The sequence below is a fragment of the Pseudophryne corroboree genome, chromosome 6 (genome assembly GCF_028390025.1).
Source record: "Pseudophryne corroboree isolate aPseCor3 chromosome 6, aPseCor3.hap2, whole genome shotgun sequence".
In the NCBI taxonomy this organism is placed as follows: Eukaryota; Metazoa; Chordata; class Amphibia; order Anura; family Myobatrachidae; genus Pseudophryne; species Pseudophryne corroboree.
In genome coordinates this window covers 534,361,746-534,380,797 of record NC_086449.1, presented here as the reverse complement: position 1 = coordinate 534,380,797, position 19,052 = coordinate 534,361,746, and the positions used below count along the sequence as shown (strand labels likewise).

Genomic DNA, 19,052 nt, shown 5'->3' with positions numbered 1-19,052 from the left:
TCGTAGCCCCCTTTGACAATAATGGGGATTGCGATCTGTAGCCCTAATTAGCATTCTGCAAGAGACTTCACGTCTATGAAATCTTACATTATGCTATTAGTACTATGCCACAAACCATAAAATTATAATTTTATGGAAAAAAAGCTAGATACACATGGGTATATGCAATTGCGGTCGAATTGCCGCAAATGTCGAAAAACGGGGCATTTGACACAAAAAATTTTTTCCCGACAATGCAATACAGTACTTTGACAAAAAAACGGATGTTTCAGATTAGACTTTTTGAAATTCGACAGTTGTCAAATTCGACATGTCTGCAATGGTAAAAATGCGGCTTTTCGACAAAAGTATATTCAATTGAAGAATGTTGATTCGACAACAGTGCTTTTTCGACTGAAATTTCGTAATTGACTGTGCGTGTCTGAGCTGTCAGATGGCACATCGCACAGCCGCTCCATGATCTTTAATGGTGAGAACTTTGCGGTCAGGTCACTCGTGGTCAGCGGCTGACCGCGAGTAATCTCACCGCTGACCGCAAAGTTCCCGCCATTGAAGATAATGGAGCGGCTGTGCGATGTGCCGTCTGACAGCTCAGACGCGCACAGGCAATCAGGAGAGTGCCACGAAGTGGCGCTCCCTGATTGGCTGAAGGGACCCTCTGTGACAGGAGCCACGGGGGGGTCCCGGCATTCGGGGAAAGGGGTCCCATGTTTGGGACCCCTTTCAGTGCGTGGTCCGGGTAATGCGGTTTGTTTTTTTGCCAAGTACGTTGATTACAAAAAAAAGAAGAAGAGGACAGATCTACACTGTATTTTGGAGAGTATAAATTTTATTTTCAGGTACACTGTGAATTCTACTTGGAGAAGTGGACCGAACCTAGTGTGAACATAGGTAAGTATGTGTGAATGTAGGTGTGCATGTATGTAATAAAGTTATACAATCACGGTGTGCGTGTACTGTTTTTATTTGGGTATTTTTTTTTTTTACAGTAGAACTACAGGTACCAGCGGGCCCGTTTCCCCCCGCATGCTGGTACTTGTGGTTCTCCAAGTACCAGCTTGCGGGGGAGGCTTGCTGGGACTTGTAGTTCTGCTACAAAAAACAATCCTCTTATTTGACACAAGGCTATCAGCCCCCCATCCACAGCCATTGGATGGGGGTGTGGGGGGCAGCCTCGGGCTTCACCCCTGGCCCTTGGGTGGCTGGAGGGGGGGCCCTTGATTTAAGGGGTCCCCACTCCTCCAGGGTACCCCGGGCCAGGGGTAACTAGTTGGGGATTTAATGCCACGGCTGCAGGGACCAGTATAAAAAAAAAAAAGTGTCCCCCGGCTGTGGCATTATCTCTCCAGCTAGTGGAGCCCGGTGCTGGTGTTAAAAATACGGAGGACCCATACGCTTTTTGTCCCCCGTATTTATTGCACCAGGAACCGGACGCAGAGCCCGGTACTGGTTGTAAAAATACGGGGGATCCCCTGTCAATTTCCCCCCCGTATTTTTATAACCAGGACCGGCTCAAAGAGACAGAGGCTGGTTATGCTTAGGAGGGGGAACCCCACGCATTTTTTTTCTGGATTTTTTAAAACTTTTGTGCCGTCCAAAAAGTCAAATCCAGGATGCACATATCAGTCAATTGGTCCGTTTTTCGACAGCGGGACTCTCGAATCCGTTTATTGAATATGTCGAATTCGGGTCCCGGCGACAGGGTGTCCGACTGTTGAATTGGTGTCGAATTTAAAAACGGTCGACCGCAATTGCATATACCCCATAGACTCCTAAGGAGCTTAAAACTATTGAGTTTTGTCAAAGCCTGGCTGGTTTAGCATTTATTTCTGTTGCTTCTTTAAATCCATCGGTTAAAGCCTTTGACAAACTTGTAAACCAGGCCTGGCCAACCTGTGGCTCTCCAGATGTTGTGAAACTACACATCCCAGCATGCCCTGCCACAGTTTAGCATTCCCTGATAGCAAAACTGTGGCAAAGCATGATGGGACTTGTAGTTTTACAACAGCTGGAGAGCCACAGGTTGGCCGGGCCTGTTCTAAATAGTAAATCCACCCCTAAGACTTGATAGGGTATATGAATAGCTCCATATTTAAAATAAGAATTTACTCACCGGTAATTCTATTTCTCGTAGTCCGTAGTGGATGCTGGGGACTCCGTGAGGACCATGGGGAATAGACGGGCTCCGCAGGAGACAGGGCACTCTAAAAAAAAGATTAGGTACTATCTGGTGTGCACTGGCTCCTCCCTCTATGCCCCTCCTCCAGACCTCAGTTAGGGGAAACTGTGCCCGGAAGAGCTGACATTACAAGGAAAGGAAATTTTGAATCCAGGGTAAGACCCATACCAGCCACACCAATCACACCGTACAACTTGTGATAACCTTACCCAGTTAACAGTATGAACAACAACTGAGCATCACTCAACGGATGGCTCATATCAATATCCCTTATTTAAGCAACAACTATATACACGTATTGCAGTGAGTCCGCACTTGGGATGGGCGCCCAGCATCCACTACGGACTACGAGAAATAGAATTACCGGTGAGTAAATTCTTATTTTCTCGGACGTATTAGTGGATGCTGGGAACTCCGTAAGGACCATGGGGATTATACCAAAGCTCCCAAATGGGCGGGAGAGTGCGGATGACTCTGCAGCACCGAATGAGCAAACACAAGGTCCTCCTCAGCCAGGGTATCAAACTTGTAGAACTTTGCAAATGTGTTTGAACCCGACCAAGTAGCAGCTCGGCAAAGCTGTAATGCCGAGACCCCTCGGGCAGTCGCCCAAGAAGAGCCCACCTTCCTTGTGGAATGGGCTTTTACCGATTTTGGATGCGGCAATCCAGCCGCAGAATGAGCCTGCTGAATCGTGCTACAGATCCAGCGAGCAATAGTTTGCTTTGAAGCAGGAGCACCCAGCTTGTTGGGTGCATGCAAGATAAACAGCGAGTCAGTCTTCCTGACTCCAGCCATTCTGGAAACATATTTTCAAAGCCCTGACTACGTCCAGCAACTTGGAGTCATCCAAGTCCCGAGTAGCCGCAGGCACCACAATAGGTTGGTTCAAATGAAACGATGACACCACCTTTGGGAGAAATTGGGGACGAGTCCTCAATTCTGCCCTGTCCATATGGAAGATCAGATAAGGGCTTTTACATGACAAAGCCGCCAACTCAGACACACGCCTAGCCGATGCTAAGGCCAACAGCATGACCACTTTCCATGTGAGATACTTTAGTTCCACGGTCTTAAGTGGCTCAAACCAGTGGGATTTCAGGAAATCCAACATAACGTTAAGATCCCAAGGTGCCACAAAAGGGGGCTGAATATGCAGCACTCCCTTAACAAATGTCTGAACCTCAGGCAGTGAAGCTAGTTCTTTTGAAAGAAAATGGATAAGGCCGAAATCTGGACCTTTATGGACCCCAATTTTAGGCCCATAGTCACCCCTGACTGTAGGAAGTGCAGGAATCGACCCAGCTGGAATTCCTCCGTAGGGGCCTTCCTGGCCTCACACCAAGCAACATACTTCCGCCATATACGGTGATAATGTTTTGCTGTCACGTCTTTCCTAGCTTTTATCAGCGTAGGAATAACTTCATCTGGAATGCCTTTTTCCGCTAGGATCCGGCGTTCAACCGCCATGCCGTCAAACGCAGTCGCTGTAAGTCTTGGAACAGAAAGGGCCCTTGTTGCAGCAAGTCCTGTCTGAGAGGCAGAGGCCATGGGTCCTCTGTGCGCATTTCTTGCAGTTCCGGGTACCAAGTCCTTCTTGGCCAGTCCGGAACAATGAGTAATGTTCTTATTCCTCTCTTTCTTACTATTCTCAGTACTTTTGGTATGAGGGGAAGAGGAGGAAACACATATACCGACTGGTACACCCACGGTGTCACTAGGGCGTCCACAGCTATCGCCTGAGGGTCCCTTGACCTGGCGCAATATCTTTTTAGCTTTTTGTTGAGGCCGGACGCCATCATGTCCACCTGTGGCAGTTCCCATCGGTTTGCAATCAGTTGGAAAACTTCCTGATGAAGTCCCCACTCTCCCGGGTGGAGGTCGTTTCTGCTGAGGAAGTCTGCTTTCCAGTTGTCCACTCCCGGAATGAACACTGCTGACAGTGCTTGCACGTGATTCTCCGCCCATCGAAGAATCTTTGTGGCTTCCGCCATTGCCATCCTGCTTCTTGTGCCGCCCTGGCGGTTTACATGGGCGACCGCCGTGATGTTGTCTGACTGAATCGGCACTGGCCGGTTTCGAAGCAGGGGCTCTGCTTGACTCAGGGCGTTGTAAATGGCCCTTAATTCCAGTATATTTATGTGTAGAGAAGTCTCCAGACTTGACCACAGCCCTTGGAAATTTCTTCCCTGAGTGACTGCCCCCCACCCTCGGAGGCTTGCATCCGTGGTCACCAGGACCCAGTCCTGTATGCCGAACCTGCGGCCCTCGAGAAGGTGAGCACTCTCCAGCCACCACAGAAGAGACACCCTGGCCCTGGGGGACAGGGTGATCAGTCGATGCATCTGAAGATGCGATCCGGACCACTTGTCCAACAGATCCCACTGAAAGATCCTTGCATGGAACCTGCCGAAGGGAATGGCTTCGTATGAAGCCACCATCTTTCCTAGGACTCGCGTGCAGTGATGCACCGATACCTGTTTTGGTTTCAGGAGGTCCCTGACCAGAGATGCTAATTCCTGGGCCTTCTCCACCGGGAGAAACACCTTCTGTTCTGTGTCCAGAATCATGCCCAGGAAAAGCAGACTCGTCGTAGGAATCAGCTGCGACTTTGGAACATTCAGAATCCAGCCGTGCTGTAGTAACACTTCCTGAGAGAGTGTTACGCTGATCAACAACTGCTCCCTGGACCTCGCCTTTATGAGGAGATCATCCAAGTACGGGATAATTATAACTCCCTTCTGCCGAAGGAGTATCATAATTTCGGCCATTACCTTGGTAAATATTCTCGGTGCCGTGGACAGGCCAAATGGCAACGTCTGGAACAGGTAATGACAGTCCTGTACCACAAATCTGAGGTACTCCTGGTGAGGTGGGTAAATGGGGACATGCAAGTAAGCATCTTTGATGTCCAGCAACACCATAAAATCCCCCTCTTCCAGGCTTGCAATAACCGCTCTGAGCGATTCCATTTTGAACTTGAATTTCTTTATATAAGTGTTCAAGGACTTTAGATTCAGAATGTGTCTCACCGAACCGTCCGGTACCACAAACATTGTGGAATAGTAACCCCTTCCCTGTTGAAGGAGGGGGACCCTGACAATCACTTGCTGGAGGTACAGCTTTTGAATTGCCGCCAGCACTACCTCCCTTTCCATGGGGGAAGCTGGCAAGGCTGATTTGAGGTAACGGCGGGGGGGGGGGGGGGGGGGGGGGGGGGGGAGTCGCTTCAAATTCCAGCTTGTATCCCTGAGATACAAATTGTATAGCCCAGAGATCCACCTGTGAACAAACCCACTGGCTGCTGAAGTTTCGGAGACACGCCCCCACCGCACCTGGCTCCGCCTGTGGGGCCCCAACGTCATGCGGTGGACTTAGTGGAAGCAGGGGAGGACTTTTGTTCCTGGGAACTTGCTGCATGGTGCAGCTTCTTACCTCTACCCCTGCCTCTGGCAAGAAAGGATGCACCCCTGACCCTCTTGCCTTTTTGGGAACGAAAGGACTGCATTTGATAATACGGTGCTTTCTTAGGCTGTGAGGAAACCGGAGGCAAGAAAGTGGACTTTCCAGCTGTCGCTGTAGAAACGAGGTCCGACAGACCGTCCCCAAACAATTCCTCACCCTTATAAGGCAAAACCTCCATGTGTTTTTTAGAATCAGCATCTCCTGTCCATTGCCGAGTCCATAAGACCCTCCTGGCAGAAATGGACATAGCATTAATTCTAGAGCCCAGCAGGCAAATGTCCCTCTGAGCATCTCGCATATATAAGACGACATCTTTGATATGGCCCAGGGTTAGCAAAACAGTATCTCTGTCGAGGGAATCTATGTCGTATAACAGAGTATCTGTCCACGCTGCTACAGCACTACACATCCAGGCTGAAGCAATAGCAGGTCTCAGTAGAGTACCAGAGTGTGTATACACTGACTTCAGGATAGCTTCCTGCTTTCTATCCGCAGGCTCCTTTAAGGCGGCCGTATCCTGAGACGGCAGGGCCACCTTTTTAGATAAGCGTGTCAGCGCCTTGTCCACCCTAGGGGATGTTTCCCAACGTAACCTGTCCGTTGGCGGGAAAGGGTACGCCATCAGTAACATCTTAGAAATCACTCATTTCTTATCAGGGAAACTCCACGCTTCTTCACACAATTCATTTAATTCATCAGATGGGGAAAAAGTCACTGGCTGCTTTTTCTCCCCAAACATATAAACCCTCTTGGTATTAACTGGGTTACTCTCAGAAATGTGTAATACATCTTTCATTGCAATAATCATGTATCGGATGGCCTTGGTCATTTTAGACTGTAAATGTGCCTCATCATCGTCGACACTGGAGTCAGACTCCGTGTCGGCATCTGTGTCAACCATCTGAGATAGAGGGCGTTTGAGCCCCTGACGGTTTCTGAGTCGCCTGGGCAGGCGCGGGCTGAGACCCCGGCTGTCCCAAGGCTGCAGCGTCATCAAACCTTTTATGTAAGGAGTTTACATTGTCATTTAAGACCTTCCACATATCCATCCAATCAGGTGTCGGCCCCGACGGGGGCGATACCACACTTATCTGCCCTTGCTCCGCCTCCACGTAACCTTCCTCAAACATGTCGACACAGCCGTACCGACACACCGCACACACACAGGGAATGCTCAGACTGAGGACAGGACCCCACAAAGTCCTTTGGGGAGACAGAGAGAGAGTATGCCAGCACACACCACAGCGCTATATAACACAGGGATTTTCACTGCTAATAAGTGATTTTCCCAATAGCTGCTTGTTTGTATTGATTTGCGCCTAAATTTATGTGCCCCCCCCTCTTTTTAACCCGTCTTGTACCTGGATACTGCAGGGGAGAGCCTGGGGAGCGTGCTTCCAGCGGAGCTGTGAAGGGAAAATGGCGCTGGTGTGCTGAGGAAGAAGGCCCCGCCCCCTCAGTGGCGGGCTTCTGTCCCACTTTCAGTGTAAAATAATGGCGGGGGTTTTTACATATATACAGTGCTAGACTGTATATATGTATGTTTTTGTGCCAAAGGTACCTCAATTGCAGCCCAGGGCGCCCCCCCCCCCAGCGCCCTGCACCCTACAGTGACCGAAGTGTGTAAGTGTGCTGGGAGCAATGGCGCACAGCTGCGGTGCGCTACCTTAATGAAGACAGGAGTCTTCAGCCGCCGATTTCGTCGTCTTCCAGCTTCTGTTCTCCTGGCTCTGCAAGGGGGACGGCGGCGCGGCTCTGGGAACGGACGATCGAGGACAGGTGCCTGTGTTCGAACCCTCTGGAGCTAATGGTGTCCAGTAGCCTAAGAACCACAAGCTAGCTGCAAGCAGGTAGGTTTGCTTCTCTCCCCTTAGTCCCACGTAGCAGTGAGTCTGTTGCCAGCAGAAGCTCACTGAAAATAAAAAACCTAATACTTTATTTTCTAGTAAGCTCAGGAGAGCCCACTAGGAGCACCCAGCTCTGGCCGGGAACAGATTCTAACTGAGGTCTGGAGGAGGGGCATAGAGGGAGGAGCCAGTGCACACCAGATAGTACCTAATCTTTTTTTAGAGTGCCCAGTCTCCTGCGGAGCCAGTCTATTCCCCATGGTCCTTACGGAGTTCCCAGCATCCACTAGGACGTCAGAGAAATTGGGATTTTCCACATATAAAATTAATTATTTTATATTACATAATTATATTTTCTTTTCTTTGTATTAATACATTTTCAGATCCAGTCCCCTTATCTGCAAGAGATCCAAATATCTATATAATTATAACTTTTGTTGGGAGAGGAAATCTCAAGTTTACAGACGTATATTGCAGTTGGCGACAGGTTTCAATTCTAGTAGTTATTTGCTATTGTGATACAGCGACAGTTATACTGGAGAAATCACATCACTGCGTATCAACAGGTCTTTGATGCAAATCAGCACATTATGTGTGAGTCGGTTTACTATTAACCTGGAACATTTTCAAACACTGCTCAGACTTTTCTGGCAATGTGTGTGATAGTGGGTATATACACAGTATGTAATAAAACAAGACCTGCTGAAATAAAGAGATGCCGTTTCCTAAATGTCACTGTCCACAAACTCAGTTTTCCAGGACACAATGGAAAGCCGATGGCAAATATTTATCAGATTAGAAACAGGTTGCCAACTGCAATGTACTTCTACAAACTTCAACAATGCTAGCTAGATGCAATCTCCTAACAGAAACAGTGTGTGTAGATAATTGCCATGGACATTTGAGTCACTTGCTTGTGAGATAGATCTGCAAATGTCAGTGACATTAGGAGAGATGTAGCTCAATAAACTTTTACAAATAGACAGGCAAGGGCTGTATAAAGGAGCATTATATTATGCCAAATCAGCACATCCAAGCCTTATGCTGGCCATACACTAAGTCAATATCGTGCACGAATACACGATATCGACCAGTCAACATTGTGCATGTTTTGGCTGTATAATCGATGCTATGCGCGGCCCCAGGGGCATACATCACAACACATGCTGCACATATGATCAGTTGATCCCATCCGCCAGCAATTGGGGAGGTATGATAGACCGTACAATCTATAGCACGGTGAGGAGCTGGCAGGGAGGGTGGTTCGTAGGACAGCTCACCTCTAATGCGAGCTGCCCTAATGGGGATGGGCAGCATTAATCCAACAAATAATACAATCATAAAAATGATTGTACCACCAAAGTTACTGGGTAGCTTTTATCTTTTAAAAATGTATGTGTGTCAGGAAGCAAGCAGTCCTTATTAGCAGAATCAAAGCAATTCCTATACTGGGTTCAGTATGAATAACCAGCGGCCGGGATGCCGGCCACAGTATACAGACAGCGGCATCCCAGCCACCAATATGTTGGCAGTGGGGCGAGCACTAAATAACCCCTTCCGGGCTCGCCACAGGTTATATTCTCCCTCTATGGGTGTCGTGGACCATAGAGGGAGAATGACCTACCTCACTGGTATTCCGGCTGTGGCATTTCACCGCTAATCGGGATTCCGGTGTCTGCATTGTGACTGCCAGGATCCAGACTAGCTGTATTTTAAACGCTTCCATCAATACTAGCAGAAGAATTACGCATTATTTGTTATAATACTGAATCCATATTTTAAACACCTCTGTACAAGAAAAATGCACAATACACTATACAATAACTACAAGTAAAATGTACTATTTTGGTCACTGTAACTTATGTTAACATAGGGGTCGATTCTATTCGGCAACTAATGAATAGCGCCGGGAATTAGCTCCCGACGCTATTCAATTCAGCAACTAGTTACGTCGGCGATGGCCCGTTCTCGCCGACAAAACAGGTAGTTTTGTCGGGAGAACGGGCATTCTCTGACTTAACTCCCCGGCGCGAGGCAGCACTTTTGTCGGGTTTCTCTTCTCATCCCCCGGGGATGAGAGAAGAATTCCCGACAATTGCAGGTAATTAGTTGCTGAATTGAATAGCGTCGGGAGCTAATTCCCGGCGCTATTCATTAGTTGCCGAATAGAATCGACCCTATAATTAGATAAGTAAAACCAACTCAAAAATCTCTGACCAACTACAAATAGATTCAGTCACTAATTTTTACTCTGACTTCTCTTTAGTTAATATGTACATATAAACTGTATTCATTATTTAGTAGCTTTTAGTGTTGGCATATGAAACATACGCTTTAGGAGTAATGTATAATGAAGTTTAAATTAAATGCATAATCAACATCATGAATTGGAATGTTGTATAGCATAAACATTTGTACTGAATGACACATATTGGCACAAAGCAACAGCTGAATTCTATGGAAATCAAAGTGAATGATGCAAAAACAAGAGAACAGAAATGGGTAATTACACAGCTAGCACTTGTTATAAAATGGATTTTACATCATTATGGGGGGTATTTATCAAGGCATGGAGAGAGATAAAGTACCAATTGGCTTCTAATTGTCACAGCCTGTAAAATGTAAGGTAGAAGCTGATTAGCTAGCATTTTCTCACAATCGTATCTCTCCCTGAGCTTGATAGATACCTCCCCATGCAGTATACTGAATAATGTGTTGAACGATTGTTTGAAAACAAATAAAAATGACATACATGTCATTTGAAAAACACTTTCCACAAGGTGTAAACAGAAGGTGCAAAATATATTTTATTAAAAGTAAGGTGTAGGGTGGAACCTGAGTTCCACCACCTCAGAAATGTCTTTTGTCATTTATTGTTAAGGTAGTAGAGGACACATGGCAGAGAATGTTCCCAAAATGCACATGCCAAGCTCATCCACCCACAGCACAAAAAAAAAAAAAAAAAAAAAAAAATTATATATATATATATATATATATATATATATATATATATATATATATATATATATATATATATATATATATATATAATGTGAAAAGGGGCACCCTGCCCTTTTTCAGTGCACCCTGCAGGACCATAAATTGCCCCCTTGTATACAGAATGCAACAGTCAGATTGCATGTTACAATGTTGTCGTCTACTCCTTGCCCACCTCTGAAATTGGAACACAATTTCTATCCTTTAGCCAACTGGATGGCAGAGGAGGCACTGTAAATAACACAGCACTCTGATAAAGAGGGAAAGAACAGGGTAAGCAGTGAGCACGTACTGCTTACAGTATTTCCCTAGTAGAACAGACTTATTTTTTTCCTATATATTTTAACCCATTGTTTAACTTTTCTGTTTTATAACACATATGGATTATAACTACTTCAGCACTGGAAAAGACATTTATAATTATCTACTTATGTATATGCTACAGCTGATCTTTCAAGAAGACTGGACATATACAGTATGTTTCTCAGTACAGATGTTAGGTGTCTTATATGTATGCATGGGTATATGATTTACTAAGGGCAAAATGTATGTACAAAAACTATAAACATATGCGCTATGCTTTGTGCGCAAAGTGTCACATCAAAAATGTGCCCTCTTCAATGCTCAGTACCCTGCCCTAAAAAAAAAAAAAAAAAAATCCTAGAGAATATATATATTCAACGTCACACGCATTAAAACAGCATCCCTGGGCGGGTGCTTTTTTTCCACCATTTTGTGCAAGTCTTTGAGTGCCGCCTTCGTTTCTGTTTGCATATTTGTGTGGGATTGCCCCACAAGGAAGGCACCTTAGCAAGCAAATGTAGCAGGAGTGCCGGAGCCGAGAGAGATAGATATAGATACACACACACACACACACACACACACACACACACACACACACACACACACACACACACACACACACACACACTGTCATACAATCCATTTAGAATAAAAATCAGGTCAGACATCCAATAATATATATATATATTTTTTTTTTTATAACAATACATATGGATATAAAACCATAAAAAGGGGAATAATTAAAATAAAATACATATATTAAAAATACAAGAGAGAATATGGACTCTAAATAAATAGACTGTTTTCCTACAAGACAAGTAAAAAAAATAAAAATAAAATTATATTTCTTAGTCAGAGGTCAATAGGGTTGGCTCAACACGTTTCGTCACTCAGACTTCATTTAGTAATGAAATACCAGATATATCCATGCATTCATCGGTAGCACTCACAGGACTTCCAACAAAAAGAATCCACAAACACCTTTGTGTGCTTGGTTCAACGTTTCATTCAGTCAGACTTTTATAAAGAACACAGGCCCCCCACTTAGCAAGCAGCTATAAGTGAAGTGGTAAATACAGTTTTCACTCGCCGTGATATAGTTGCATTGCGCTCTTCTATTTAAGAGCATATGCCTTGGCGAGCAAATGCGGTATTTGCTGCGTCAGCGCTGATGTTTACCTTACATCAGCGCTGACCAATGATGTGTGTAGGGAGTCTGCACATGTGCTGGAATATGGTAAATTCCGGCACATGCGCAGTAGTAATTTCCGGACGTGGCGTGATGCATGCCGGGATTGCTGCGGGAGGGGGGAGTTGGAGCGCAGGACGGACAACGCTGCAGCGGAGTCCTGTCTCTATAGCAACCCGGCAGCTGTAATGCATGCCAGGATTGCTGCGGGAGGGGGGAGCTGGAGCACTGGACAGACTCCACTGCAGCGGTGTCCTATTGTCTGCCCGGACCAGACGAGGCCATTATAGGTATGTGAGCGCTATTTCAGAAAAAGTGCTTGTTCTTAAAATACACTTTAGCGTACCGCAGTATAGGGAATATGAAAGGCTAATAGCGCTGCTAGTTAACAGCGCTATTAGCCTTGTTAAATAGCAACTGATCTCATTTACCACCAAAAACGAGTTTCCAGCAAGGAAACTCGTTGATAAATGGGGGCCATAGATAGAGAGATAGTACTTACAAGGATAATACCTTCACAAATAAGATATTTAATATCACATGTAAAATCCGTTCATACTAAGCATAAAATACTTTCAAGACATATATATCATCCTATTATGATCGGCACCGACCAAATAAAACAATTCAATACTCAATATTCACAAATAAGCCATGAAAATTCACTCCCACATAAACATATAATTTATTTTATTTTAATGTTCGTTCCTAGCTGTTTTATACGCTTATTCCACAGCACAATCACCTGATGTAATTGCCGCACTGTATTTCACAGTTCATCCACTGCTACTACTGAGCTAACCAGGTACATGAATTAACCCACAGTCTTTCCGTGCTGATTGTAACACTTTTCCTGGTTATTTTGTATCACAATGAGCAGTGTTTAAAAAAAGCTTTCCACTGGCAACATGTTTGCAATTTATGCTCACGGAGCTATTCAGCTATCTGCAGACAGTTATATTAACTGGTGTCTCTGATGATGTTAAGATAACTCTAGATGTACACTTTGTCCTGCAGTTATATAATAACTCTCCCGGCTGTCGCTTGCAAATACAGCCTTATCCGGAGTCCACTGTCCTGTGAATAACAAGGTTTTTAATAAGCTGTCTCCCGAGTTTAGAGATCTCTCTGGCCGGCCACCAAACAATAAGTCTCCAGTGAAGTAATCATCTGACAAATGCGTTTCTTCGCCTTCAATATCCGTTCAGCGGCTTTCTCAGTGTCTACTGATTAGGCTGCCACTTCAATGTGTTTAAATAACGTGCCATTTAACTCACATGTGCATACAATATGCGGTTCATGCCTCCATTTACCTTTATCTTTGTGCATGCGCCATTAAGCCTCATGCGTACCATTCATTAGAAGGTATACTTTCAGTTTCTACAGAGCTCATTTGCAATATATAACAAAGGTCCTACATAGGACCGAAACGTCGATGTAACTTCTTATCTTATGAATTGAAATAAAGGATCTACTTTTAAAAGAAGTCTGGTGAGTGCTCCCATTTGCTATGGAGAGATAGCTAGATAGATACGAAAACAGTCTACTAAAATACTTAAAATTCAGTTTAAGACATAGTTAGATTTTACATATGAACCACATATAGTTAATGGTAACATACCTCCCAACATGACCCTCTCCAGAAGGGACGGAGTGCTCTGCTCCTGGACTTCCCTCTTAATGTATGATTGCCATCACCTGTAGTGAAACACCTTTCTTATCCATTAACCTGATCAACACAGGTGCTGGAAATCATACATTAAGAGGGAAGTCCAGGAGCAGAGCATTGTGTCCCTCCTGGAGAGGGTCATGTTGGGAGGTATGTGGTAATTAGTGCTGTACACGTATCTCTAACATCTATACCCAACAATCCCCTTCATACACATAGGGATCCACATACCCATATTTTTCGTTTTGTTATTCCATATATTATTGTATCCTACTCATATTACACTCTACATGTGTGCGCACATACATACATACATACATACATACATAGAAAATAATGCTGCTCATATATACCCACAGAAAAGATTTAGTTTATTCTTTCATGTTTCATATGCCACAATAGTCACTTAACCCTGCAAACATCCCCCCAGGGTAAATCTACCCTTTTAAACAACCTAAATAGAACTACGTTACCCAAAATAGATCTGCACTAGACTGAATTAAATTAAATTGGATCAAAATAGAATATTTGGTGGTAATTTTGGGGGGGCTGTGAACCCAGCCTTGGTGGACCAAGCTGCAATTACTTTCCTCACAACTATAGCACCAGAACACAGGTATATATAGTTTACAAGGATAATACCCTTACGCTGCTCCAATTATATTAAAATGAACCACTGGCTGCTCCCGAGTCTTCGGTTAGTAATATGAGAGAAAATTATACCTTTATCTTTATGCATCAATAACAGGGCACACGAGGTGAAATATACTGCTAGATTACGTAAACTGGGAAGAGATTCCTTATGGAGCAGTAGGTGTTAACTTTCAATGAAACAGTCTCCCAAATACTCTACAATAGATGCCTATAATATCTCTGCATCCTAGGACACCCTATAAAATCTGGCTTTGAATGCCATAATTATAAAAAACCTTTCAGTGAGGTATTTTAAAAACTGAATTATCACACAATACCATAGCATAATTCATACAATACAAAATTGAGGAACAGCTGCAAAGTTGTCACTTCTGAGGTCAGAAATCTGTCACCCCTACTGTTGGAGTATCATTTTCAATTGGGAATCCTCTGTGTATTTTAGTTTTCTTTACCTAGGCATCTATTTTATAGTAAGAGAGAGACTAATGTTCCATTGAAAGTGAACACCTACAGCTCCATAGGAATCATATCCCACTTTATCTAATTTAGCAATTAATTTCATTTTGGCTGGAGAGATGATGCTTTCCTGTTACTGGGCACCTAATAATGGGAGTGTGCTGCCTGCAAGCATTACTGCAAGTAACCATCTATTAGCTGAGCTACAGCCATGAAACCCTATGACTGTCTAACACACTACTGGGTAACATGGGATGCCATCAGTAACAGTGTCTGCACCCAGGTATAGCCTCACATAGGGGTGTGATCTCCACAGCCGCTGCCAGGCATCACTACACACGCTGGAGAACAAGAGGTACTACTGCTGGGTCAGTCACTGCACATACAGTACACACACACTGCACAACTCCTTACCCGAGCGTTGGAGCTCTCCCATGGACATAGCGATGCGCTCGTTGAGGTCCGGGCTGGCCTGGGCGTTCCCTGGGGAGGTTACCCGGTCCCCGGCTCCGCTGTGTATGGTGCCAGCACTGTCAGAGGTGTCGGGAGATCTGAGGGTCATTGGGCAACGCGCTGCGCCCGGCAGCTGTGTTTGGGAGGTGAATGCAAAGCTCCGGAGGAACCAGTCACCTGCCCCGCATGCTGGCAGTCCGTGCAGCGTGTCGTCCCCGCGTAGCGGCTGGAAGATCGGGGGTCGGGGCCTTGCCTCTCCGGCTTTTCTCCCTGCCAGAAAGTCAGCACATGGGATGGATCAGGGTGAGAAAGGGAGAAACACACACCAGTACATTTTTATACTGCATACCTCCCAACATGACCCTCTCCAGGAGGGACAGAATGCTCTGCTCCTGGACTTCCCTCTTAATGTATGATTGCCATCACCTGTGCTGAAACACCTTTCTTATCCATTAACCTGTTCAACACAGGTGCCGGCAATCATACACTAAGAGGGAAGTCCAGGAGCAGAGCATTGTGTCCCTCCTGGAGAGTTTCATGTTGGGAGGTATGATATATTATAGGGATCTGCTTCCCGTTATGAGATGCCAATATACAGCTACACCTCTGTCACAATTACTGCAAGCACTAGTGTCAGACAGGCAATCGCTGGGTACCTGGCGGCCGGTTACTGTAACCAGGCTGTGCTGCTGCTGACTCGCTCATTTCGAGGGAACCGAAGCAGGGTAGGTGGGGGCTGGGACTATTATAAGATTCTATTGTTGGTGCAGACAGGAATATAGGAACGATCATTCTTTATGCGTCTAACCATGTAGGACAGGCATTCCCAAGCTCGGTCCTCAGGGCAGGTTTTAGTGATATCCAGCCTTCAGCACAGATGGTAAATCAAAATAACTGAGGTACTAACTTGGTCACCTGTGCTCAGGCATGGATATCACTAAAACCTGGACTGAGTGCGCCTTGAGGACCGAGGTTGGGAATGCCTGATGTAGGAGAACTTCCTATAAATAAGACTTCTGCAAATCCTCTGAATATACCGGTGGGTATTATACAAGATATTTTAAAGGTAGATAGTTTTGTATTACATTTTACAAATTATTACATTAATGTATTTAAGAACAGTAAAAAAAATGGGTGCATCTCTTTACACATTTTCCGTGGAAAGAAATATGCAGCCCGAACACGCCCTTATTTACTGTCCCCAGCCCGACACCCACTGTGGGCTCTGCGTGACGGAACAGCGAAAGTCCCCAGCAATATTACTCATACCCTTCTTCTAGCAATATTGCGAATACCTATATTCTTTCTAGTAATTGTATCCATTTTCTATCAATTATACAATTATCCATCTTGTAGCGATGTTACAATTATCTATCTTCCAGCAACGTAATTAAAGTTATCGATAGTCTATAATGTCACAATTATCTTTCTACTAGCAATGTTATAATTATCAGTCTTCTATTATTACTATTTTCCACCTTCCAGCAATATTACTTCTATCTTCTAGCAATATTATCCAGCAATGTTACTACTATCTGTTTTCTGGTAATATTTTCCACCTTCTATGTTACTATTAACCATCTTCTATCAATGTTTCTAACAATATTATCCATTGCCCAGCAATGTTCTTATCTGTATACAGTCACATAGAAGGGATCGTGGCTTTTTTTAACCATCGCCGTCAGATAATTGTACAGATCTTCGGGCCCGTGTGTGTGTTGAATCTATATATGTTGTTATAACCAACATTTGAAAACATCAATTGCAGCTAAATTTGTAGCTTTGTTCAACAAGGAAATCATACTTCGGCACTAATATGTTTATTTATACAGCGAAAAGTTACATTACTGGGGGTCCCAGGAGCATATGAGGGCAACATCATTCCCCGTGTACAGTTGTTCCTTTACCGCGTTGCAAACCAGAGGGAAGGAAGAGGCATCCGCTCTGCACAATGCCAGTTACTCCGGGCTGTCTAGGAAACGTGCTCGGGAATAACCCTGTGTTTACAGTGTCCTCTACATACACCAAGCGCTGCCCACTGTCATCTACTGTACACACACCAAGCGCTGCCCACTGTCATCTACTGTACACACACCAAGCGCTGCCCACTGTCACCTACTGTACACACCAAGCGCTGCCCACTGTCATCTACTGTACACACACCAAGCGCTGCCCACTGTCACCTACTGTACACACCAAGCGCTGCCCACTGTCATCTACTGTACACACACCAAGCGCTGCCCACTGTCACCTACTGTACTGTACATATACACCAAGTGCTGCACCTACACACACAATGCCAAGCACGAGGTTTCCTACACAATGAGCTGTACAGTGTTACACACGCAATGTGCTGTACAGTCAGTGTTACCTGCACACACAATGAGCAGGAGCTATACAGTTTTCCCTATACAATGTGGTCAGTGGTGTTACCTACTTACAAATTACAATGTGCTGTATAGTGAGTGTTCCCTACACAATGTGCTGTACAGTGTTCCCTACACAATGTGCTGTATAGTGAGTGTTCCCTACACAATGTGCTGTACACAGTGTTCCCTACACAATGTGCTGTATAGTGAGTGTTCCCTACACAATGTGCTGTACAGTGTTCCCTACACAATGTGCTGTATAGTGAGTGTTCCCTACACAATGTGCTGTACAGTGTTCCCTACACAATGTGCTGTATAGTGAGTGTTCCCTACACAATGTGCTGTATAGTGAGTGTTCCCTACACAATGTGCTGTACAGTGTTCCCTACACAATGTGCTGTATAGTGAGTGTTCCCTACACAATGTGCTGTATAGTGAGTGTTCCCTACACAATGTGCTGTACTGTGCTATACCTTACCTACTGCCAATGCCGTTTTCCCCACATACATAATGATCGGTCCCTTCTAATCATTTACCTTCAGCTCTCCTGCGTTCTGTTCCTGGCAGCAGATCGTCCGGAGCTCCACACTGACTTCCCTTTATTAGCATCTAGTACAAAGGGCCCCATGGATGTAATGTACACACATGTGTGACTGGGGTGCGAGTCCTGAATCAACCCCTCTCCTCTAATCTCATTGGACTGCTTTTCCCTGAAGATCGTCTTATTGCTGGAACCCCCCGGAACCCCAGCCCCACCTCAGTGTGACACTGATTGGCTGTATATTGGAGGTGATGAGACGCAGTGGCGCCTGCCCGAGCCCCCCAGTCTGGCTGATTGCGGAGACACCGGCTGCATTGGTGGGATTTGGGAGAGAGGGGGCTCATGCACACAGCATGCAGGGTTCGCTCCGCTGCAGCCTACTGCACCGGCTCCATAGCACGCAAGGTGATCGGGGTAGCACTTCAGCCAGACAGCTGCTCATCCATTTGCCGGGCAGCCGGTGCATGCAGCAGGGCTGGGCTTGCAGGGACCGAGACGTGTCTGTATTGGGGTGAGATTGCGCTGCTGATTAGGGAGCCTGATTTCATCCTCCCATTGGCCGTCTCTCCTTGTTGTGTGTGTGCGAGTGTTTGGGTCTCTCGCTCACCCTCCCCCGCCTCTGCTTTCCTCGCCCGTCTCTCCCTCCCCATATCTGGTAAATGCAAAGGCCGCTTTCCAGGAACTTTCCAGGAATTGGCTCACGTGACCAGTGTCTTCTCACGATGCTCTATGCCGCCACCTATGTGCTATTCCCCTCACTGCAGGCTTACCTTGTATTATCAATGGTGAGACAAGGAGCAGCAGCGATCTGACATTCCTCTACCCAGGTCACTGTCTCCGGCGGGTGTGGTATTGAAAATCGACAGTAACTAGGTCGACAGGGTCTTTAGGTCGACAGGGTCTTGGTCGACAGGTCAAAAGGTCGACATG

General features: G+C 45.4%; 1 protein-coding gene across 3 annotated transcripts in view; it reads right to left on the bottom strand.

Moving 5' to 3' along the window:
* The window catches only part of SOCS2 (suppressor of cytokine signaling 2), a 36,234-nt gene extending 17,526 nt beyond the window's left edge, over nucleotides 1–18,708 (bottom strand). The window contains exons 1-2 of one of the 3 annotated variants that reach the window (XM_063927618.1): nucleotides 18,118–18,708; nucleotides 15,174–15,482 (exon numbers count right to left, since the gene is read on the bottom strand). In XM_063927618.1, coding sequence (XP_063783688.1) covers nucleotides 15,174–15,482; nucleotides 18,118–18,190 — 382 coding nt within the window. In that variant the 5' untranslated portion in view covers nucleotides 18,191–18,708. Of the gene's footprint in view, nucleotides 1–15,173; nucleotides 15,483–15,561; nucleotides 15,587–15,868; nucleotides 15,933–18,117 lie in introns of those variants that run through there. The other 2 variants (XM_063927617.1, XM_063927619.1) reach the window with 2 other exon arrangements.
* Between the last annotated feature and the right edge of the window lie 344 nt (nucleotides 18,709–19,052).